Genomic DNA, 26,242 nt, shown 5'->3' with positions numbered 1-26,242 from the left:
CTCTCTCATCACACACAGCACTCAGCAAAACTGGTGCATGAAAGCAGCACATACATGAATGTCTGCATGTATGTGGCTAGGAAGCCTGTGGAGGGGAACGTGCACAGACAAACAGGCAGCTCCCTTAAAACTAACAAGCCTAGTTCTGCACAGGGGACGACGCAACAGCTCAAATTAACGTCCCGACACAAACGCTCACTACAATCGCACAGACCCGCTAATGAAATCGACCTCGGGGGGTCAGGCAATTAGGATTTTTATTTTTATTTTCTGTCTTCCGTGCTCGTTAAGAATATTCGGAACAAGACTCCTTAAATCATAATGAAGCAATTATGTTTTTCTGGTGATTTCCACTGGCCCTTTCAACTGTAATCTCTCTTTCTGACCATCAAAAACACTCATGCTATCTTTACTTTTGAGACACACGGCCACAGTTCCAGGCGGTGCAGCCCAGATTGCCCCCACCCCCAGGGTCATTTTCTTTCAGCCTACACTGACAAGGGTAAATAACACCTAAGCAGCAGATATCAAATAGCAAATTGAGCCCAGAAACATTATATAACAGGAAATTGGAGATCATGTAACTTTGTGCTTTAACTCAAGCTGAGCTCTCTAAGGGGCCAGGGGTAGGAACATCCTTTGTATGTGCCCATACAACAGTCATTATCCACAGAGCCCTCTCGCTAATTATCACCATTTATTGAGTATGAGGGCTGCAGGAGGACCAATCACAAGGTTTGTTGTGCTTCATGTTGATAAGTGCCTTTTGTGTTACAGATGTAGTAATTATGTGTCCATCATTTCCCCATTCCATCAGCTTTTTTCCATCTCATAATATATTGTTTATAGCCGCTCTCTGATCCCACTCCCCACCTCAAATTGTATAAATGGAGCAGGAGGGGGAAACTTGAACCAAGGTGGTGCAGAGTAAAATATCTGAAATAACGTACGCTGTAGGTGAATGTTGAATTGGCCGTGTTAGTCAATCCTATAGATCAGGATTAAAACGTTACCAATGGAGTCACATGAACCAACCATTCCCCTTTTTAATTTTTAGAAGGACAGTAGAAGATGTGTTGCCCTCTTATTGATCAACGCCACTGAATTAATTTTCTGCCATATGGCCTTTGAGCCAAACATAAGAGACACGACAGCAGACAAGGGAGGGGCAGGAAGGAGGGGATGGGATACTGCTGTCAATCAAACTCGCTCTGCAGGCCCACACACTGTACTCCAAGTCTCCAGTCTGCTGAATTGAAGGAAAATGTTACTTGTTAAAAGTGTCTGCTCAACAACTGGTTTGTACAGCTGGCTTATCAGTGAGACCTGGACCCTTCCGACGTCAGCCGAAAAATTGCTTCCTGAAAACAATAAGAGCCGAGTCACCGCCAGACAACTCAGCGGATTCCTTTGATGTCAATTCTAAAGGGTTGCATAAACTGTGTTCGCCTTGTTGTTTGCAATCGTCACTTAAAAGGTACTTTTCCAGTTTTTGTTTGTGTTTACTGTGTAGTTTTAGGAGTCTTTGAAACTGGTTGTCTTTATTTTCACTTGAGGGTTTTTGCTATGAAAACGCCCAATATATTACAAATATAAATGTTATTATTCTAATCATTGCTATTACATAACATGAGGGATTTGCTTTTGGCTTATCAGACTCAAAGCTCTTCTTAATTATCTCGGCAGGTAAAGACACGCAGAAGACATACACAAAGTAATCTGTCTACATATATATACTGTAGTACTGTGCAGAGCGTACATGCACAAGATCTAATGACTAGAAGGAAATGGAGGATGTGAAGTGATGGGCCAGTCAGTGCTCTAGAATCGTGATTGCCCATTGGTTCCTTGTGTAACAGGGCTCAGAGTGAATATTGACTTCATCACTCTCCGACCTTGCTGGAGTATTCAAACCCCAGGGGGACAGGGTATTTTGGTGCAGTGGGTGTGTCACTGTGTGGTTTGGATTCGAATCTGGTCTCACGATCACAGCAAAAATATAACCTCTGCAGGCACGGCAGAACACAGAACACAGAGCACAGAGAGAAGACAAAACAGGATTGGCGGCAAGAGCATTAGATATTAGTTTACAGAGAGAGCAGTGACAGGCGCTCCGACAGTGGTCCTCAAAGTGGCGCCCTTGACAACAGGCTGCCGTTACTGCCAAAATCGCTGACGCCATGCCAAACAAATGTGTGAACGACCTCCCAAAAAAAAAAAAACAACAAGCACAAGCGCACATGCTCCCATCACGCCCCCCACTCTCGTTTGCAAAGGCTAACCCCCTCCAATGCCAGCCCCCCCGACTTGACAATTCCATAACAGAACGCCATGCCTATGCTAATTTCTGCAGGAAACCGTGAAACTATATTCCCGTAATGAGGAAATAGATAATATTCAAGGTGACTGTGTTAGATTTTAAACTGCAAGTACCTGTAAGAGAAACTAAATGAAAACTTCCAGGCCCACTTTAACCATGACTCATTTTATTATCGACACGGGGCAGGAACACGGCAGTTACAGCTACCCAGGCCAGCGGAGTGGGCGCAAACTCATAAACTCCTAATTACAAGCGGAAGAAGGAAGCCGAGAGCGGAGGGAGATGTGTCAGCCGGAGGAGGAGGAGGGCGCCTGTTTTCATGACAGTGCCTGGTTTGCGTAATTAGCAGTGGTATTCTCCATCACAAGCCTGGCCCCAGGTGATCGATACAGCATAAATCCAAGGCCTGAGCTGATTGATGGCGCGCACAAATAAGAACTAGCGCGGGCATTGTTATTCTTATCTCCTGCCTCCCACCTCATTTCCTTTGCTGATATTTATAAAACAGACAAACCCCCCACCCTCCCCCTTCCCCAGTCCAACTCCCTCCCGCCCTTCCCAGATGATTAGCATTGCATCAGCTGTCACCATGACAACCAATACCAGTAAGAATTATTACTGTGTAAGAATGAGCACAGTAGCTCTGCTCTGCCTGATTTTGCCCCATTTCTCAATTTTCTGAAATTCCTCAGTTTGTCTATATGTTCAATTACATCTCAGAGGGCACTTAATTGCAATTCGAACATTTTATTGTCAATTGAAACATGTGCCACATTTTGAAAAATGAAACAAAACTAAAACTAAAAGGATGTGACTGACTGGTTAACTATAAACAATGCCGTCACATCAAAATAGTGCTCTACATTTAATAAAATCACCTTTAAAGTCAAAAGGAGGAGGTCTGGATTCATACAAGCTGAGAAGAGTTGATGTTGATTGTTATTGCCAAATAGAAAATGGGGACAATTGGTTTTAGGGCACTCATTCAAAAATGGCGGAGCCCTGTACTGAGCAAGTCTGAGCTTTGTCTATGGAGATGTCTTGTAATAGAGACACAGGGGAGCTGAAAAGGCTGGAGTATCAAGAATACAGTGAAAAGAAAAACAGGGCCTCAGACAACATGAACTCCACACTTTTATCAGTAATTCTAGCAGCAGGAACATCAGCAGCTCAGCAAAAGAAAACCGGCTCATTACAGCAAAGTTACACTGGCTGTTGTGTAAGACAAGCAATTTCTGTCAAGCAATTTTCTGTTTCAATGCAGCTTTGGTTTAGCCTTTAACTGTATTTGTCTCCCCAGTAATACAAATAATAATAAATAACATAAGGAATTAGCAAAGTACCGCACAGCCATACTGCTTTGTGTGATTTAAATGCGTCAAGAAAAAGAAGCAAGAAAGAATGGTTGGTGCCTGTGCGTGTGGTTGATCAATAACCCTATTTAAAAAGCTGTTGTGTTCCCTCCGCGATTTCCCACTCTCCAAAACACAACTTTTCCTTTACTGATCACTGGGAAGCCGATAAGACTCTACTTTTCCTTGGCCGTCTGATCTTTTTGAGGCTTTGGGAAATGGGGGTCATTGTGCAAATTGGAGTATATGAGACTAAACACCATTGTACTAGTATAGGTTGGCGATATACATTTAAAGAAACCAACAACTAGGTATTATTGGACACTAGGACTGGACATGTAAAGTCCTGTGAAAACCTTGTTGAAAAACTGGCTAGGGAAACCTCAAATCTGCAACCATAGCTTGAATATTTTGCATTTTCTTAATATGTTTTCCTGCATATGTTTTGTCTATTCTGTGTATGGGACCAAAGAGAAAAAAAAACCCATTACATCCAGCCCCACAGTGTTTTGTTCCGTGAATAAAATCATATCCCTTTACCAAGAACTAACTTAAAGGGCACCCCAAAATAAGGGAAACAGCATCTGGTTTTGGCTTATGCTAAAGGGTTTTAAACAGCTTGTAAAATGCAAACTGAATGACTACTGAGTCATAGTCATACCTGCCCCCCTCTGTTTCCACCCCTGAAGACTGTGATTCTTCTCAGAGCTTTGCAGTCTGTCCCCGTCCTTGAGACAGAGCCCAGTGTGAGTCCGGCCCCTCAGCCCATTCAGCCGTACTGACAAAGGCAGGCAATAGGAGCGACATGAGTAATATCCTGGCTATGGGAACCCCACAGCTAAGCCTGATTCCAGTGTCGCGAGGTGAGCCCCATTCAAACTGTTTCACACCATCAAATCCTAAATACGATGCTTAAAACAATCTGATTTGAAATGACTGCTAACTTTACCAGTTTGCCTTATGATTTCAAATATATATATAGAGAGATAGATGGAGAGACAGAGAGATAGATAGATAGGCTTCATACAGAAATAAATAACTCAAAAGCTCTACCAATTATAGCTAAGATATTTTGGTGCAACATTTTCCATGTCATTTATTTGCAGGTAAACTAAGTGCCCTGGGACAGGCATGTGATCAGAGGCACACATTTGGGTGAGATGGGACAAGGACAATCAGGGTGAGCAAAGCTAACCAGCTAACCACATGGAAGGTCACAAGATAACTGACAGCTCAGCTCCTTTCCCTGCCCCAGTGTTCCAACCAATAGAACTTCAGGATGAACCCTGACAGCCCGCCTCCCCCACACTAGGAGGCCCAATCACAGCCTGCAGTGCAACACAACCCCTTTCTGAGCAACTCTTCTCAAATAACCAAAGGAACAATCACTTGACATGAAGTGCGGACACCCACACACAGCTCAAGTGGATCCATTAGCAGCTGCCCCACAATGCAACACAACGCCCCAGAGTGGAAATGGCTTCAATGTTCAAACACTTAATGGCGAGATTAACATCAGCTCCCATAAACAGGTTATTTTGCAGGCATCATCAAACACTGCTTCGCACATAGCTGAGATCAGGCCCTATTAGAAATAATAAACATCAGTCTCCCAGGCTGATGGTTGCTCTAGGTTTTTCATTCCACCTGATTTCTTCCCCGCCCGTGTCAGCACATAATTAGGGTTGACTGGACTGGTTTAACCATGTTTTATTGTTATGGTGATTGTAAGGAACCTATGAAGCAGGATATATAGGTCTCTTTACATCATCAGCACCTTAAGACTGAACGGCAGTGCAGCGGGTCCTTAGTTCTGAAGTTGCAGTGTTTCCAACTGGCACTGGAACAGAGGTCCACTGGGCAACAGAAGCACTGAAACATAACCAATCACCCAGTATACACAGGGGTATCACGTAACCCTGCGGTGTCAGGGCAAGGCAGACTTTTAACATCACCCACTAATCTAATGCAATGTGATTATTGCTTAAGAATCAGACACCCTTTTTTATTTGACTTTTTTAAACCACTTCCTTTACCTGCAAATTGTCAAATCAGGGTAATTCTACCAAACTATCTTAGGGGAGACGCACTGAAATATATCATTTTTGAGAAAACTACGCTGATTAATGATGTGAAGGAGGAAACCCGGCGAACACAAGACCTAAACAAGAAATAAATTGAAAATGCTGAGGAGCTGAACTAATTAAATGGCTCCATCACTGTAAAAGGCTTCTACAGGCCTAGAGGGAGACCGAGATCCATTATGGCTGGGCTCACTTTCTGTCTTCTCCCTCGTGAGCCTTCAGTCAAAATGGGTCTTTTAATTGTGCCCTTTTTATCTCTCTGTGCCCCCCCACTCACCCAATCCTCCCCACTACAGCTGTGCACTCTCATCAGTAACTGAAAATGCAGGAAGAATGAGAGACCCTGGCTCCTAGATTACTTGTATCCCATTCCCAGCGGAGGACTGACACAAGTTAAATTATCACAGCTTAATCCATTAACCAGAGATGGAAAGGATTAAATATTTGCATAATAATATGAACAGTATTATTGACAAAACACTGTGTCTGATTCACACAGAAATCTGCTCTGGTTTCCAGGTTGTGTGTTGTGTGGATAAACAGCCGTGTATAACACTGAAGTGGAATACAAACAACCCTTCCGTAGGTAGTGCCGGCCTCCTGAAGGAGTGATATGTTGTATGGGGGCGGATGAGACGGTGTGACTCACCCCATGTAGAAGGAGACATCAGAGATCGTCGCCAGTTTCATGTCATTCATCTCAATTACTTGGTTTCTCATGTGCGCTTTGCCTCTTGAAAGTAGGGTGCAAGGCATCCTGGAAATTAAACCGAACAAGGAAAAAAACAAGCGTCGTTCTGTCAGACTTGTCGCTCGAGGGAACATTAAAACTCTTGCGGACGCGTGCTGAAGGGATTCTCTCCGGTAACTAATGAAATGGGTAAACTGCAGCTACAATAGTCTCTGTTTGAGAACTTGATGAAGCTCACACATTGATTTTGTGATACTTTGTGCACCATTATTTCCAATTAAATGTAATTTTTCACAGGTTGTTTTTTTTTTTAATTAGGAGGTTCCTAGTTCAAGCCCCGGCCCTTCCACTGCCAACGATTGAACCTTTTAAAGCTCTGTCTTTTGGATCAGATGTACAGTAAAACTCAGGCTGACACTACAGAGACCGTTGTTCACGTAAATGTCGACCTGAGATAAAATTACGTTTTTGTAACGTGCCACCGTGCCTCATAAGGGGTTAATAGGGGAGAGAGGGTGCTGTGGGAAGGGGCACAGAGAGGGGATACCATTTATTAAAAGGGAGGAGGATGCTGAAGGAGGGGTCTGTTCAGTCTCTACTCCCCAGTTTGTATCGCTGTTAAACAATCAATACAGCTGTGAGTTTACCTGACATTGTTAGTCTTTGGAAAACCTTACTTACAAGCATACATTGTAGATCTACTGAAGCCTGCGCAGAACACAACAGGTTTAAACGAGACTGGATCCCTTTGTCTTCAGGGATGTGAAAAGGGATAACTTTAAAATAAAATAAAATAAAATAAAATAAAATGTTAACCGACTTCCCTTAGACACGTCTTGTTCACAGTCTATTAGGTGTGATTGCAAGCCACTCTCAAATGCAATTACCATCTTGCTAAGAGTACTGTTTATTGTGTTTTTTATATTATCATAGCCTATAAACCCTACTGTATTGGACATTTAAATACATAACACCAGAAATGATTAAACATGCGCTTGAATTAATTATTGCAAAGGGCCAGCATAGTTTGGTGTGAGGGACAACAATTACTCAAAAAGAATGAAAATTCCCCTCTTTACTGAAACCTGGTTTTATATTGTTAAAAGAATATAAAGGGGGAGGCGGGGGCTGCTGCTGCTGAATTGTACACTGGGGGGTAATACAATATCTATACAAGAACATAGTTATACAGAACATACAATTCCCCCAATTTCAAAAAATATCCCACAAGCTTTCCTCCCATACAAATATTGCCCCCAAATGTCCTCCTGGGCACTTATAAATCTCCCATATTGGCGGGGAAATCTGACAGCACTGCATCCCCCTCTAGCGGTGACTGAGTTGTATGCATAATTGCTCCGAAATAAATACACATATTTGAATAGATAATGAACTGTAGCCCTGCATCGTGTTGGATAAAATAAAAATAAAGGGTTAAGTTACCTAACGCAATATTTCCCTAAAGTACTAGTAACATGTAGGTTTATACTAATAATTTGTGACAACATTTTTAAATAAATAATTAAAATTCAAAACGAAATGAAAATATATAAATAAATAGACCTACATAACGAAATACAAATATTCGATTTACTTTTTTTATCTATTTCTTTCGTTATTTATTTATGTATTTATTTAGGCCTATTTATTTCGCATTTTATTTATTTATGTATTTATTCATTTTGGCACAAATTATGCCCCATAGAGGAGGACATAAACTGGAACGAAAGGAAAAGGCATTTTTAATAGTTGTTTAATTTTTAATATTAGTAAAAAGTATGTTATATACTCATTTGAGAATATATATATTTTTTTTAAATTAAAGATGAAGCTTTAAATTAATAATGGAACTTAATTTAAAGGATGAAATAAATTGTAAGGTTTAAAGTTTTATCGTAATTTAATTCCTTACCTCCGTTCACATCAATCAATGCGGACGCCATTCAAACCCTCCACCACCGCCGTGAGTTTGACGTCCCAGTGACTCTTGCATTGTGGGTAATGTAGTTCAGCAATACATTTTGGCTGAACTTTTGACCATGAAAAATAATTTCAGTTACATTTTTTGTGAGACGTGTATTTCTTTGTTTACCGTTTATAATGTGTTGAAAGATTCCACGGCATGAGTTATATTAGTAGATGTTTCTTATGTGTGTAAAATAAAAATAAATTAAACGGTATCCTAAATTATATATACACTTAAAATATTGTCCCTTGAGGAGGGCATGAATATACAGAGCAAAAAACAAATATAAAGCTCATATATTTCAAACTTGATTAGTCTTCCATGAAAGAGACAAACACAGGTCTTTATTTTTTTAAAGCTTTTTATTGGAAAGGATGAGAGGGGGAGACGAGGAGGGGATGGGGGTCAGGGTCAGGGAGGGGTTAGCAGTCAGAAATTTCGAAAGTGAATTGCACATTATTATTACCGAATGCTTGTTATAGTCTGTCTGACAGATTGACGCAGTTCCACCAATCGGGAGACAGGGATAAAGCCGGTCAGGGTGCAGTCAGGATGTTTAATTGGTCATATAGTAAAGGGGTGGGGCATAGGAGGGGCAGGGACATGAATTTGTCGTTGCCATCATTGTTGTTGGATACATCCGGTATCCCTGCCTTCTGATTGCAGTGCCATCACTTCTTCTTCCCGAATCTCTGTGGTACAGCCATGCTCCAGAACTGGGGTGGGATGGTCTCCCAGCCCCGGGACTGTATCCTATCCTCCAAGCCCAGGCCTCCTCTGCTTTCCCGGCCAAACCTGAAGACAAGACATGTCAGGGGTCCTTCGCTTTCTGTGATGGCCACCTCTCAAAGGGACAGGTTTCACTATACCCCCTTCACAACGCACGACTGTACAAATGAGCGATCTCCTTGCCCATAGAGTACTATTCAGGATAGGAAATGGAGTAGCAGAGCCTAGTACAGTTATACAGAGACCTGTTGGGTTCCTGGAGACTGTGACAGTGTTTCAGTGTTTCCTATGAAAACTAGAAGGGAGCTCCACACAAATGCCCAGCTGCTGAAGTGTCTATGCCCCAGCTGATGTTAAACACTTTGGGTAGGATCAGGGTTTCATCACCTGCTTATTCCCTTCCTAATGGAATGTACCATTTCAGCCTCTTATTGCTGGATCTGTAAGCGACTGAGAAATTAAGCCCGGGGTCTCCATCCCTGGTTCTGGAGAGTGCAGATCAACTTTTGGTTAATCCAGTCATTTAGAGATTTGGAAGTATGACCAGAATATCCTTAAATCCTCCAAGACCACATTTACCAAACCAGTCAAACCACTGAATGGACTTGCTGGATTAATCAGTAACTAACACGTGTTCCCAGGATTCAGAAAATTGTAATTTTGGGGCAACCTATAACCCTGGGCTCCACTAATGTAAAATCATAAGGAGTGGCCCGGCTCTGGTTCCTGAGGGATTTATTTTACTGGTTAACTGGTTATTTTTCAGGAGCTCACCTCTGGGGCTGGAAAAGGAAGGAAGGGCTCCGGTTGTATCGCAGGGGTCCGTGTAGGAGAGAGCGCAGCACAGTGCTGAGTAAGCGTTCGTCCCCATGCGCCATCCGTTTGTCACCATCCTACAGACAAGGAGAGAGAGCAGAGTCACTTGTGCATTGCGGACCTCCAGGCAACACTGGGGCCACAAGCTTACTCACACAAGACACAGAGGGTGTGGTAAGGCACTTCGCGGCTGTGAGTGAGAAGGCTCGGAAAACACACTGAGCTCGGATTAAATGGAGATTGATAATGATGTCCTGTTTGATTGTTTTTTACAGGTTCTAGTTGACGACATGTTCCAAGATGAGGTTCTCATTGGTGTTGAATTCCTTAAAGCAGGAATGTCTTGACAATATTTTCCCCAGCTTTCCGTTTGAAGCAAAAGACACTTCAATGTAAACTCACTGACAGAGCTCCACATAACACTGTGAAAACTCTACAGTCCACTCTCCTAACTCCATTGCTGGCATCTCTGACCAGATAGCTCAGCTAACTTCCTAAACAGCTGTGGATTGAAATTTCTACTTGAGCTCAGCAGTGTAACCCCAGCACACATCAACATGGAGTCTCACTAGGCTGTAATCGTCCTATGCACACCCCAACCCCTCTCCCTTATTCACTAATTCATTTAGAAGATTTTACCCCAAGTTGCAAAACCCAATTTAAGTTTCCACCAACTAGCTGCCAGCTCAGTTAAATAGATCTCCCCTACTAGCAATAGAAGCAGGGGGAAGCAAGATATTAGCCATGTTTTGCTTCAGTCAATACCCACCTGGCTATGACTGAAACACACTGAGGGCTCCAAATAAAAGCCTTTTTCATTCGCCCTGCGTATGGATCTCCCGTTTCCTTAAAATACGCCCAAGGCCACACTGTGCTCCTGTTTCAAAGCGCACTTCTGTGCCTTCTCAGTTCATATCCTGTCACACTTGCCTTCCAGCTTCAAACCTCTGCCGTCACCGATATGACACAGCTGCGACACTAAGAATCTGCTACAGAAAACACACTGGGCTGGAGACAAGCACAGGGGGACCCTCTGCATAAACATGTCTGAGCAGTGAAGGTCCCCAAAAGGCAGCATCCACCAACATTGCGTTCCAAATATCTCTCTGTTTAACGAACATTGTCTCAGCATTACAGTCAGCAGAGCTTTTCAGCAATGCATCCTATTTCGATTTTGGATTGAAATGACACCTTATACATTTTTTGAGATGACAAAGATCCTAACTGAAAATTGACTAGTTATAAAGAAATTAGGTTTAGCTTATGCAGAACACAATAGTTGTTTTTATATATATATAAAATTAAATTTTGTAGCCGCACTCTCTCTTATTAGTTATTTAGACCAGACTTTTACATTATTCAAATTTCATTTTATTAAATCACTCACAACGCGTTTCAACACTACTGTCTCTTCATCAGGTAGATAGGCTACCTGATGAAGACACAGTAGTGTCGAAACAACTTTTGGAATAACTTAAAATGGGGATTCTCAAGGGATTCACCAGTACAGCAGCTTGTCTATATATCCTCTTACAGGTTCAGACCTAGGAAACAGAGTTACATTGGTGTAATTGAACAATCAATGAATCCAGCTGGGTAATAAACACCAGAAGGTTGTGTGTCTCTTCCTGAACATGTGTGGAAGAGCCTGTGCTGTGAAAATCAGAGGTCTCTAATAGTTCTACAGCATAAATCAAGGATATTATGTCTAACTTGCCCTATCAAATGGAGTCAATCTTTCGATTCAAAGCTTGGTTTCTTTTGGTAGGAAGCCAAAAAATAAAGACAACTGTGACCCCCACTCATATCAATTAACAATGCAAAGACAACAATTCATTGGTAATTATATTATTAGCACCACTCACATAACAAGTCCCCCCACTAAATCCCCATGTCCTCCCCATCAAGAAACAAAACCCAAGACACATGGAAAGAAAAGCCCACATTCAAGTCCTTACCAATGCTTCTGCTATCCGGTCCGTCAGATTGTCCTCTGGTTCGCTTTGCAGGTTTTCAATGGACTCCAAGCCCTCCTCTTTGATCGAGCTGCCCACTCCGGCCAGAGCCAGGACCAGCCCCATCAGAGTCAGCCAGGCTCCCGTCTCCATGCCCAACGCTGCTGGTGGAAGTCGAAGAAGACGAAGAAGAAGAGATATACCTGTCTCTGTAGCAGTGTTTGTGGCGTGTGTTCGGATATCGCTTGTTCTCCTTAAAGTCCACGGCTCAGATCTCCCCCCCTTGCACCCCGCCTCTCTTTATATGTCTCCCTGCTGCCCCCTGTCTCTCATGGGACCCTTGATGGGATTATAATAAAATCATGGCGGGGGGGTAGGATGCTGTAAAATGTTGGCTTAAGCCCATTCAGAGACCATTTACAGGGACTCTGGGGGGGCCAGCCAGGCCAGGAGGTACAGTCCATCACCGCTGACTGCCTCTCCCAAGAGCTCAGGAGAAGCAGCACTTTCAGGTTTATTAAACAGATAAATCCTGTCAAATGGACCGCAAATCAGCCAACTCGCAGGCAAATCCAACACAGGCAATTAACTGTCGTTCGTCACTGACCCCCCCCACCCCCCAATAACACCACCACCATCACCACTAGTGCTCAGCCCCATCCCCACAAGCCATCATCTCTGCCATTAAATAAAAAATACAAATAAATAACTGTTGATGGTTTATTGTGCGCTGCCAGTTTGGAGCGTGTTTCAGATTTTTCCCTCGTCCCACGCAAGCACATTTAATAATTTCTCCAACTCCAATCTGCTGTCTTGTCCTTCAGGGGGCTATAAGGATGCATTGCTCAGTGTCTGGCAAGCAAGGGCTTTTGTCGGGTGCTTTTTCTCATAGTGCGGGGTCCGGAGGTAGCAATAGGCCACAGGCTCTCATCACCTCATTGTGACCTTCACCAAATCCTCAACAGTTGTCTGAATGGGGTTGACTCTAGCCATACTGTTACACAGACTACAGCAGTGTGACCCAAATCTATAGACCCTTACACCCACTAGTGTACCAACCTGGGTTATGCCCCACTTTTTAGCAGCCTGGGTTTTGACTGGCACGGGTAGAAAGTGGATCTAGCTCACCGTAGACTTCCTGATAGAGGAGACTAGGCCTTACACAGGCCTTAGTCTTAACAGACAGTGGTCCACAAATCCATCTGTCCTCTTCAGCATCACACAGCAGATCATAAAACGAGTCACCTCCTTCATAAGCACCCCCTTCATAAATGTAAGATTAAGGGCTCTTGGCACTGAAAAACTGGCTGTGTCCTGCTTTTATGAAGACGGTGTGGAGTGGCTGTCCTGATAAGAGGCACACACTGTACTAAAAGCCATCTCCAGGGAGGCTGTGAAGGTGACTAATGTATAACAATCTTCTTAAAGGCTCCCCCCGCCCCCAACCCCAGGTACCCACAATACTTGCCATGGCAACTGCACAGATTACAACAGCAGGGGAAGAGCCCTTCGCTATGTCAACAGGACAGGATCGTCCTGACTGCCGAATGTTTTGTTTCCTCGAAGGCCGAGGTTAAGCCATTTGCAAGATCCATGGTCAGCCTTCTGAGCCATTCACCTACAGCTGAACATCTGACCACCATTTCCCTGAGGTTATGAAAGCTAAGAACTGCTCTAGTGGGTTGGAGCCAACTCCCAGACTGCTGCAAACAGGAGGAGGCCGACTGGAGTTCAGAGGCTGTCGTCCTTCATTTGGCTGCTCGTCACTGAACAAAACCCAGACAGCGTGCCCAGTGCCAAGATCTATTTATGTATGTGTGACTGTATTGGTAGGATGGCGGGGCGGGGTAGGGGAGCATACATGAAGCTTTTTTAAATATAAAGTACATACTGAAAATATATAATTGTGCGTGTACAGTTCTGGCACTTCTGCTGAAACATTATTCTCTACTGATTGAATCCACAGCAATACAATCGATGCAGAACAGAAACCACAGTTTGCTCAGTTTCAAAGTTACTGTTTGTAACTTCTCTCTCTGGTGACATTCTTGTTGGATTGGGCTTCTTAAATACTTATTTGTTTGTTGTGGAACTGGTGAAGTGCCCTAAGACACTTGAGTATGTATGTGGGTTACTCTGCAAACTGATGGTTGACGGAAAATAAAAATGAAAGGAAAATTACAAATTAAATCACATTGTTTGTGAATAAGGATTAAAACTATAATTATTTTACAAATATTTTTAGAAAAGTGTAATCCTCAGTGTACTGACCTTCTTAATTGAAGAGGAGCTCTCCTGTACTGTGTGCTGTGAAATCTACAAGGATCATGTTGTCTTGAAGTGTAGCCACAGCCTGTCTGGAGCAGCGGTGGAGACAGAAAGGCTCTCGGGAGTGTCCAGTGTGCAGGAGAAGGTCTTCTATGGACCATCCTCCCCTCAGTCAGACTTTAAAGAATCTCTGTGAGTCCTTCTTAAAGAAGAGAAGTCAGAGACCCTCAGCAGGGTGTGCAGCGCTCTGCAGTCTGCACAGAGAAACACTGAAGCTCTTCTGTCTGATCTGTCAATCCTCAAGAAAACATAAGACTCATGAGGTCTGTCCCACAGAGGAGGCTGTACTGGATTGGAAGGTGAGAACACTCACTCCTATTCACAGGGTTGAATTGGTCTGTCAGTCCTCTTATGGTGTATCTGTGTAATATCCCACTGTTCTTAGACCCCGGTATACCTGTAATGAGGCCTAAACAACCACTGTGACCCTAAATATAGTTTAGTACAGCTGAGATCTTTTCGGGCCTCACCACTATTTACAAGGGCAACTGATGTATTTTTCTACTTTCTAGCCATGAAAGCAGTGTGTCTCATTAAGATGTATCCTTTGTCCTGACATTTGTATTTGTCTCTATAAGCTTGGCACATCTAACCAGTGGGATTTGACATTTGACATATTTAGACTGTTACACAAATTTGCCCAATTTTGACATTTTAACCAGTGTTGCTCTCAGTGATAATACAGCTGATTAGATGGACACTGGAGTGCATGGGGGCACACCCTCTCTGATTTATTAATGCAGTGGGTATTTATGGAGTTTCTACTTGTATCACCAGTTACTTTTAAAACAAATTAAGTGACCTGTCTACATGTTTTTGAATGAAGTGAATGGTTTTGTCCAGTGGTGTGTTTCTCTAGTACAGTGTCAACTCTCATTTAATTCCAGAAGGAACTCAGGACTGTATTGGAGCCCCTGCAGAAGAAGCTGGAAACGTTTTATAAAGTGAAAACAACCTGTGCTCAGAAGGCAGAATAAATAAAGGTGTTAAGGACCTGCCATAATAAACCTGTCTAAAGATGACAGACTGACATGATCATAATGCTCTAAATGTTTTCCATTACAGACCCAGGGGGTCTATAGAGGACTATAAAGGAAGAGTTTGAGAAACATCACCAGTTCCTACGATATGAACAGGCGGCCAGGGTAGCTGCACTGAGGGAGGAAGAAGAACAAAGAGAAGCATGATGAAGGAGAAGATTGAGATCTTGACAAGAGAGATATCATCCCTTTCAGACACAATTCTGTGATAGCCATCACTTTCTTTAATCTATTCATTTGGAAAACATGGTTAAGTTAAAATCGTAATAGTAAATGAATAATTATAGTAAGTACATAAATCAAAGTACAACAGCTGACTAAAGCAGAGCAACACGAATACCCGGGAGTGGGAATGTCATTTGGAGCAGTTTTGTAACATTGTAGTAGTATGTACTAGTGTTTGCAATAAAAAATATTTATATATATATTTTGTTAGTTTTGCATATTTAATGAAAGACTTGTTTGAATTATAATGTCTTTGGTCTTATTCTGTAGCTTGTTTTGAGAAAAACAAGAAATATCGAGATATATATCGTGTATCGCCCAAACATTCTAAAAGCTTTTTGAAGTATTCAAATTTTATAGCTACCTCTGGCATTCATGGATGCTGAACTCACAGATACTCGGTGCTGGTGTATTTATTTATTTTAACTACCATTACAGCAAATTAAGTTAGCCACATGAATGTCTTTTGTGCAGGACGTGTGTTGATTTCTAACCCTTTCTCTCTTTCAGCTCCTGTGACTCTGGACCCCAATACAGCAGACCCCTGGCTCTCACTGAGGAGCTAACCACTGTGAGGTTCACTGCTGAGAGACGGCAGCTTCCTGACAACCCAGAGAGGTTTGAGGAGTCTTGTTGTGTGCTGGGTGCTGAGGGATTCAGCTCAGGAAAGCAATGCTGGGATGTTGATGTTGGGGACAGATCGTACTGGTGGTTGGAAGTGGCCAAACAGTCTAGCAACAGGAAAGAATCATTCACTCTGCACCCAACACAAGGATTCTGGACTATATGTCTGGGGGAAGGGAAATACACAGCACAGACCTCATCATGGACAGTGGCACGACTCACTGTGAAGAGGAAACCCCAGAAGATCAGCTGGACTATGACAGGGGGGAGGTGTCATTCTCTGACCCCAGTGACAGGACACCTCTGCACCTTTAAAGACTGAGAGGCTGTTTCCATTCTTCTGGTTTGGTGGTGACCGTGGTCCTCTGCGAATCTTTTGGAGGTGGTGGAGCTGAGAAAAACAGCAGAACAGGAAAGTCAGTGAAAAGACAAGCTGGAATCCACCAGTTAAAGGTTTGTCTTTGACGAGAATCTTAGCATAAAAAAGATTCTTAAAGAGATTTGGAGAAAGAAGGACCAGTATTGCATTCAGGTCAATCTGTACCTGGATCTCTTACAGTGTTGTTTTTTCCTAATGCTCAGTGAATACTGGGAATCTGCTGTTGCTTTTGAATTACATTATATTTGTTTGCTTTACAATAATGAAAGTGAAGACGTCCTGACTCTCTAGACAAGGTGTGGCCAACCTTGTTCCTGGAGAGCTGCAATCCTGCAGGTTTTCCACATCTCTCTAGATCACCAATCATTAAATACCATGAACACAGGGACATTTTGCCTAATTAAGCCCCACAATTGGTTCAATTAAGCAGTTAACAACCTGGTTAGAACACAAACCTGTAGGCCTTGCGGCTCTCCAGGACCAGGGATAGCTACCCCTGCTCTAGACAAACACTACTCTGCAACAAACTAGAAGATCAGAGCCTGAATGATGAATTGTGACAACCAAGTATTTTAGAAAAGTGATTTAAAATGTATATCCAAAAACGACCAATAAATATACATATGAAATAAAAAGTTGTTTTTATCCTATGCAGTGCAGATTAAATTCAAACTCACTGTATAGAAAGTACACAAGGAACTCACAGCCATCTGTTTAAGTATTAACATACTGTAACATTAAAGAGTGTGAGACACCAACCTGCAGGATAACACAAAATTTAAGTTAAACACTAAAGCAAACATAATGTGTAACACATGGTGTAGGCAACCACAGACATACCGTACAGGATGGCCACTAGGCCCTCTGAGAAGTGGCCCAGCTCCTCCAGGGATACCTGATCAAACACAGAGGAGAAAAGACAAAGAGCTGTCAGAATGAAGAAGAATGGACAGGGTGAGTGCTGAGAAGATAAGGATTTGAATACTGTATTCGGTGTTCAAATGAATCATGAACACAAGCATCAAAAGTTATTCCATAACAATTACAGTCATGGAAATGCTCAGAAAATGTGGGGAATAAAGATTTACTGATTTCACAACAGCAATAATCATATATAAGCTAAACACTGTGACATAAACCTATCTCTTTCTTATTCAATCACTGGCCTATCAGCATTATAAGCTGCAGAACTACTTGGTGCCATGGTGTACTTATTCCACTAGAGGACAGCATCAGCAAATGTATTACACTGCTCTTTCAGAGAAACAACGTCAACTTGAATGGATTGATCCGGGTTGTACCTGTACATTTAAAACAGCAACTAAAAACACATACAAATGCTTACTCTGTCTGTCACATTTTCTTCTGCTATTCTTTTTACTCTGGAAAAATATTAAAAATTTATATCAATAAAGATAATATTAATGGACTTATTTACGAATTACTAAGCAAACCCCATAGTGCCTTACAGTTGTAAAATTAGTATAGACATTTCAGGATGCATCATAAAGAAAGAGCAAGAAAATACGGTAACACTTTAGATTGAGTGTCATCCATTGATACGTAATAGTTATTTAATTCATAATCTCGATGTGTTCAATAAACACGCTATTGCGTTCTTTTGAATGTTTATTAGCTACATCTATAGATGTGCCATATGGAATCCATGTTGTGTGCACTTGTAAAAGTTCTAGATCGTTTATTAAATATCTGTAAACACACCATAAGGCCGCTACATTAACATGCAAATGCAATAGAACTACCTTAAAAATAAAACAAATATTTTTTTACCTATTCAGCAGGCATTTAGAGGATGCACACAAATGGCAATGAAGGAAAACAAGTGCACTGTAAACAAATGCTGTAAATATCCCTGTAGTTTACTGTATAATTTACAGTAAAGTACTGCACACAGTACAGTATGTTACTACACTTCACGTGTGGTACAATTGTGTGTATATTACTGTGTTTAGCTGAGTTACGTTAAATTGCTCTGAATTTCACTAAATGTCCTATTGAAAGATAAAGAGAAAAAAAAGTGATACAGTGAGCTACCAAGTGGAGGAATGGGAAATGTGTGCGAAACCACTTAGGCTAAACCACCCAAACTGGTCTGTGTATCTATACAAGAATAGTGTTGTAGAAGAATCCAGAAAACTGTATGCATCAGTACCTCATATGGGCAGACTCTCTTCCACATTGATCATATTCCAGGATTAATTTGATTTCATTCATTTGTTAACTTATTGCTTTAATAAACAACGACACATTTTGGTGAGATATTGCCCTCATCCTTTGAAATATAAAATAAAAATACCATGTCAGTTGCTGTCTTAATACACATCCTACAAGCCTTATGATAATAGGTAAGTTAATATGGTGTTAAAAGATTAATTAACAGCATATCAACCAATGTTATGTTTGTCATTGAAAGGAAAGGACTGCAAGGGACTGAATACAATGTGCCCTGATGAAATACATTGCTTTTTTTATTATAAATACAAGCAAACATGAAATATTCGTCCTGGATGTCTTGTAAATTCCCTCAAAGTTATTTAAAAGTTTTTTAGCTTCCCCCTGTTTACACTATCTTAAAACTATGAAAATGTTTAAAACAGAGGCTAATTTCTATGTGATCAATCGCATGAATAATCGTATATTATTTTAATTACAGAGCATCCGGAAAGTATTCACAGTGCTGTCACGATTCCCTCTGGGAGCTCGGGAACAGGGGACCCAGGTGCAGTGCTGGATCGCAGGATGGTCGGACAGGCATGGGTTGGGTACCGGAGGATCAGGGCAATAGAGGCTAAGCAGAGACGTGGTTGTGGTCACGGGCGATGGTCGTGGGATCAGGCAGACAGACAGGCAAAGGCGAGATGGAGTCGTAAAGGGGAAGACAGGCAGGAGGTCAAGGGAACACGGGAAATCCAAGGCACGAGGAGTACAGGGCTACGGGGAACAAGACTGGAACTGGGACAATGCTCGGGATTGCAGTGGGGACTGGCAAAACTTCGCCACGTTGAGGGAAGTGAGGGGATTATAAAGGGAACAGGAACTGGGAAGGCAGGTGCAGGGCCAATGGAAACCGAGGTTGGAAGCACGAGTGCACAAGGGTGTATGGAATGTTAATGGACAGAGTGACCAGAGCAGGGAGAAGGCAGGGAAATGGCGGCCCCTAGTGGAGATAGAGGGGGACCGCTAGGGGATCATGACAAGCGCTTCACTTTTTCCACATTTTGTTATGTTACAGCCTTATTCCGAAATGGATTGAATTCATTATTATCCTCAAAATTCTACAAACAATACCCCATAATGACAACGTGAATGAAGTTTGTTTGAAATCTTTGCAAATTTATTAAAAATACAAAACAAAAAAAGCACATGTACAGAAGTATTCACAGCCTTTGCTCAATACTTTGTTGAAGCACCTTTGGCACCAATTACAGCCTCAAGTCTTTTTGAGTATGATGCTACAAGCTTGGCACACCTATTTGTGGGCAGTTTCTCCCATTCTCCTTTGCAGGACCTCTCAAGCGCCATCAGGTTGGATGGGGAGCGTCGGTGCACAGCCATTTTCAGATCTCTCCAGAGATGTTCAAATCGGGTTCAAGTCTGGGCTCTGGCTGGGCCACTCAAGGACATTCACAGAGTTGTCCTGTAGCCACTCCTTTGTTATCTTGGCTGTGTGCTTAGGGTCGTTGTGTTGTTGGAAGATTAACCATCGCCCCAGTCTGAGGTCCAGAGCGCTCTGGAGCAGGTTTTCATCAAGGATGTCTCTGTACATTGCTGCATTCATCTTTCCCTCGATCCTGACTAGTCTCCCAGTTCCTGCCGCTGAAAAACATCCCCACAGCATGATGCTGCCACCACCATGCTTCACTGTAGGGATGGTATTGGCCAGGTGATGAGCGGTGCCTGGTTTCCTCCAGACACGAGTTCAATCTTTGTTTCATCAGACCAGAGAATTTTGTTTCTCATGGTCTGAGAGTCCTTCAGGTGCCTTTTGGCAAACTCCAGGCGGGCTGTCATGTGCCTTTTACTGAGGAGTGGCTTCCGTCTGGCCACTCTACCATACAGGCCTGATTGGTGGAGTGTTGCAGAGATGGTTGTTCTTCTGGAAGGTTCTCCTCTCTCCACAGAGACACGCTGGAGCTCTGTCAGAGTTCGGGTTCTTGGTCACCTCCCTGACTAAGGCCCTTCTCCCCTGATCGCTCAGTTTGGCCGGGCGGTCAGCTGTAGGAAGAGTCCTGGTGGTTCCAAACTTCTTCCATTTACGGATGATGGAGGCCACTGTGCTCATTGGGACCTTCAGTACTGCAGAAATTTTTCTGTACCCTTCCCCAGATCTGTGCCTCGATACAATCCTGTCTCAGAGGTCTACAGACAATTCCTTGGACTTCATGGCTTGGTTTGTGCTCTGACATGCACTGTTAACTGTGGGACCTTATATAGACAGGTGTGTGCCTTTCCAAATCATGTCCAATCAACTGAATTTACCACAGGTGGACTCCAATCAAGTTGTAGAAACATCTCAAGGATGATCAGTGGAAACAGGATGCACCTGAGCTCAATTTTGAGTGTCATGGCAAAGGCTGTGAATACTTATGTACCTGTGCTTTTTTTGTTTTTTATTTTTAACAAATTTGCAAAGATTTCAAACAAACTTCTTTCACGCTGTCATTATGGGGTATTGTTTGTAGAATTTTGAGGAAAATAATGAATTCAATCCATTTTGGAATAAGGCTGTAACATAACAAAATGTGGAAAAAGTGAAGTGCTGTGAATACTTTCCGGATGCACTGTATATGTGTAATCCCTCATTATCGCTATAACTATATTTTAATGGTAATCCAAGTATAGATGCTTTACTGACTGTAGAAATACAAACCCTACAACCTTACAAAACATAGTGATTAATACAACTGATCCATTCATTACAGTGTCGAAGTATTTTTTAAATGAATCCCATTATGGGACGCCAAATGTAAAACAGCGCACACTTTTTTCGTGTGAAAATCTTGTGATTTTTTCCACATCAATACATATTTAGTTTTTTTTTATATTAATGCTAAATCTCTGTTTTTGAAAAATGAATATTTATCGTTTGATTAAATATTTAGCTAAATCCTAAATATGGGCTTTGCAAACTAAACATTTAACTTTGAAATAAATATTTAGTCTAAATATAAATTTAAAATATAAATTTAAATGTTAAATGTTAAATATAAATATAAATGCTAAATATAAATGTTAAATGTAAAAGTTAAATCTAAATGTTACATATAAATATAACTGTTAAATGTGGAGTTTGTCAAATAAATCTATAGCTAACATGCAAATCCAGTCCCGCCCCTCTGGTCAGTCAGCCTCTCACAGCAGTGGGGGTGTGTGATCCCTTAAATGGCGGTGGTGTAGTGCAGTGACAGCGAGTCCAGTGTATAATGTGTCTGTTATTAAGAGAAGAAAACCTGTCCACACACAGCACTGAAAGGAAACAAAGTCAGACATTTTTTTGTGGAATCAGGTCTTAAAGGCTCAAGAGAAAAAGCAACAAACGTTTCAGCTTCATCAGTGCATAGGAAGCGCAGCTCACAAAGCTCAGTTTTTCTGTTATGAAATTAACTTTGGGGAAATTAAAAACATGTTGAAACTTCATAAATGCATATTTTACGAGTCATTCTAAATTAAACTGTCTGAATCTCACGATCTCTCCTATATTGAGTGTTTTATACACGAGTGTCCCACAGTGCATCTGGTTACAGGCCTGACCGGCCACTCTCACAGAGTGACCACTGATGACCAGGACTGTGTGTTATGTATTATCAATCCAATATGAATGACCACTAATGACCAGGACTGTGTGTTATGTATTATCAATCCAATATGAATGACCACTGATGACCAGGACTGTGTGTTATGTATTATCAATCCAATATGAATGACCACTGATGACCAGGACTGTGTGTTATGTATTATCAATCCAATATGAATGACCACTGATGACCAGGACTGTGTGTTATTTATTATCAATCCAATATGCTGGTGTGATTGTGGGCCACTGTCTCAAAGGGGCAAACGATTCTCTGCGAGTTTATACTTCTCACCCTGGATAACTGCCCCGCTAGCCGCTCACTGTATATATACCCTGCCCCGACCCTCCCAATGCACCCTTAGTTGGGTGAATGTCTTGAATTCAGTTTTTACTGGGAGCCAGTGTCCACTCAGTGGATCAGTCTTACTGGGAGCCAGTGTCCACTCAGTGATCAGTGAAAACCAGCTCCCCTGACCGCATCACGAAACATAATCAAACAGTTTGATCCCCCGATGCACCGCAATGCAGCGCCCATTACAGGTTACTGCATCTGCATGATAGCGATATATTTATTTAACTCCACATTTAGAAAAAAGATTATACATACGCACATCTGAAAACCTTACAAGGTGCTGGGTATCCAGAAAGATCATATGACATAAAAAGGAAAGAATACCTGCACACTCCAAAAATTCATAAAAAGTATTTATTTATCTCATGCTTCTCAGGTTTTTAACAACGTTAAACTCCACATTTAACATTTATATTTAGACTAAATATTTCTGTAAAAGCTATCTATTTATTTTGTGATTCAGAGATTTAGAATTTAGTTAAATATTTAATCAAACGATATTTATTTTTCAAAAATGGAGATTAAGCATTTATTTATTTATAAAAAAAAAGGAAATCTTTATAAAGTGGAAAAAATGTGTGCGCTGTTTTACATTTGGCGCCAAATATCCCATTCAAATAAAAGCTGATGCCTCGCGATGTTATTGCTGTGATAATTTTTTTCTGCACATTGATAAAGCTGCAGGTACAGAGAAAACACGCTGACACTGCGCCGATGCTGCTGCAGTAGCCAGGCCGCTGAAGCCATGCTGTGCCTTAAGATCTTCGGCCGTGGGTACAAGGAAGGAAGAGAGAGGAATTGACGTACACCTGGGCGTTGTAACGGCCGGGGCAGGGTTTGGGATTGTTGATTGTTGTCCATGTTAATTGTTGTCTTAAGCTGCTATTTATCAAGCACCTATTTGACTAGTAATATCTGGCTCTGTGTCGATGTTTGGAAATACAACATAACCAAATAATCTCTTGCTACTTTGGGATCAATGTTGTATTTCATAAAATAGTCTCTTAAGTGATAGCAGCCTGTCTCCATTGATCTCGTCCTTGTACAGTGTCTGCAACCCCTGTGCTCTGTTTCAGCTCTGTTGTGACCCACTGCCTCACATGCTCTCTGGTCCAGTCTGTCACCTCGTCTTGCAGCTGGAGAGGCGGTGATGACTGTCCTGCCTTTTAAGAAAGACAAGGTCAGTCACAGTCACCCAATAATTTAAGCCCCTTATCCATCCCCTCACCCCCCCACAAAAATGCAACTGAAAAATGCTATTGTGTTTATCACTAGGGTTGTCCCAGTAAACGGGATAAAACACACCACCACGGAGAAACATAATGTATTGTCAATACTGGCAAAAATGTTTTGGGGGGGATCTGTGCTTAATAACTTGCAGCTGCAATAGAAACAAACAATTTTAAATTGTTCCAAAACAAATGAAACATTGGAATAGGTGTCTGTCAGCATCATCACATTTCCATTACAACTGTCTTTGAGCAGACCTGTTTGTAGAAGCTGGTGGAGTTGCAGTAACTCTGGTGCTACAATTGTGTGGAGCACAAGCAGCTCAAACTCTCTCTCTCTCTCCCAGGAGCACAAGACAGTCAGTCATTATTTAGGTCCAAGAAGTGTGAGTTGTCTGTACTAAGCAGTGGCAGTTCTAGCATGCAAGGCTCCCTGGTCGAACCCCTCCTTCAGCGCCCCTCTCGCCCCTCAACAAAAAAAGCACCATTTTGCACTAACTAACTTTTATTCAGACATTCAGACAAACACAAGTAAATCATAAAATGTAAAACTATATAAATATAAAAATATACACAACAATAAGACTCATAAATATCAAAGTAGTAACAAAGACAAATAGAAACAAATTGTAGTATATAAAAAAAAGTTGAATTATTACAATATTATACCATTGCTAACATAAAACGCACAAATAACACTAAATTGCACAAATCCTATATCACACAAACAGAACATAGGCTAACAGACAAGTGTTATACTAGCCTATTTCATTACATGCATAATATTATACAGTGAGGGAAAAAAGTATTTGATCCCCTGCTGATTTTGTACGTTTGCTCACTGACAAAGAAATGATCAGTCTATAATTTTAATGGTAGGTGTATTTTAACAGTGAGAGACAGAATAACAACAAAAAAATCCAGAAAAAAGCATTTCAAAAAAGTTATAAATTGATTTGCATGTTAATGAGGGAAATAAGTATTTGATCCCCTATCAATCAGCAAGATTTCTGGCTCCCAGGTGTCTTTTATACAGGTAACGAGCTGAGATTAGGAGCACTCTCTTAAAGGGAGTGCTCCTAATCTCAGCTCGTTACCTGTATAAAAGACACCTGTCCACAGAAGCAATCAATCAATCAGATTCCAAACTCTCCACCATGGCCAAGACCAAAGAGCTGTCCAAGGATGTCAGGGACAAGATTGTAGACCTACACAAGGCTGGAATGGGCTTATGCCTCGGTTCTACTGGCTCAAAAATCCGTGCCAGGCCGTGCCCTGCCGGATGTAAAACCTGCTTTTTGTAAAACCGGGCCATTGGAGCAAGTCCCTCCCTGTTGTGGGAGGAGCAGAGCGATTGTGGGTTTGGTTTGTGTTTCTTTTTAAAAACAAAGACCGAAAACACTATGAGCGATAGAGCCTGATGTGGAAAGGACTTTTGTGTCTGTTTTATTCTTTATTTTTTACATGATTGGAGGTAGCGTAATACATACATGTTTATGTTAAGAGATCTAAGGAATAGCTAAACGTGTATAGACAACTTTATATTCAGACAAGCATTACATTGTTACATGTACAACAATAAAAATACATTTGCTATTGATTGTTTTTATTGTTATTATTGTAATCATCATAAAGATATGTGCTAGTAGATATGCATTTTAAATGGCACAACTTGACTCCCTTCACTTTAGGGATACAACTTTATTAAAAATCGTTGGTAACGAATTTCATCGTCGATTAGTTGGGAATATGTTAAAAATATCACACATAAACTCACCATAAAGACATAAGAACATAAGAACATAAGAACATAAGAAAGTTTACAAACGAGAGGAGGCCATTCAACCCATCGTGCTCGTTTGGTGTCCATTAATAACTAAGTGAGCCAAGGATCCTATCCAGTCTATTTTAAAATGTTCCCAAACTTTCAGCTTCTACCACATCGCTGGGGAGTTTATTCCAGATTGTGACGACTCTCTGTGTGAATAAGTGCCTCTTGTTTTCCGTTTTGAATGCCTTGAAGCTCAATTTCCATTTGTGTCCCCGGGTGCGTGTGTCCCTGCTGATCTGGAAAAGCTCATCTGGTTTGATGTGGTCGATGCCTTTCATGATTTTGAAGACTTGGATCTAGTCACCACGTAGTCTCTTCTGTTCCAGGGTGAAAAGGTTCAGTTCCTCAGTCTCTCAGTAGCACATTCCCTTCAGACCTGGAATAAGTCTGGTTGCTCTCCTCTGAACTGCCTCTAGAGCAGCGATATCTTTCTTGAAGTGTGGAGCCCAGAACTGCACACAGTATCCAGATGAGCTCTAACTAGTGCATTGTACAGTCTGAACATC

General features: G+C 41.7%; 1 protein-coding gene and 2 pseudogenes across 1 annotated transcript; 2 read left to right on the top strand and 1 right to left on the bottom strand.

Annotated features, from left to right (window-relative positions):
• Positions 1 to 8,807: 8,807 nt before the first annotated feature.
• Positions 8,808 to 12,170, bottom strand: npffl (neuropeptide FF-amide peptide precursor like). Its single transcript, XM_066710389.1, has 3 exons — positions 11,917 to 12,170; positions 9,917 to 10,035; positions 8,808 to 9,208 (listed from the first exon to the last, which is right to left on the bottom strand). Exons 1-3 carry the CDS (start codon positions 12,064 to 12,066, stop codon positions 9,085 to 9,087), a joined length of 393 nt encoding a protein of 130 aa, XP_066566486.1. The 5' UTR covers positions 12,067 to 12,170; the 3' UTR covers positions 8,808 to 9,084.
• A 1,577-nt stretch (positions 12,171 to 13,747) lies between these two features.
• Positions 13,748 to 15,490, top strand: LOC136753829 (E3 ubiquitin-protein ligase TRIM35-like; annotated as a pseudogene).
• Positions 15,491 to 15,554: 64 nt separating this feature from the next.
• On the top strand, positions 15,555 to 16,525 carry LOC136753828 (zinc-binding protein A33-like; annotated as a pseudogene).
• Positions 16,526 to 26,242: the final 9,717 nt, after the last annotated feature.

This window comes from Amia ocellicauda, chromosome 7, assembly GCF_036373705.1.
Source record: "Amia ocellicauda isolate fAmiCal2 chromosome 7, fAmiCal2.hap1, whole genome shotgun sequence".
NCBI lineage: Eukaryota > Metazoa > Chordata > Actinopteri > Amiiformes > Amiidae > Amia > Amia ocellicauda.
This window is presented reverse-complemented; position numbering and strand designations above follow the sequence as displayed.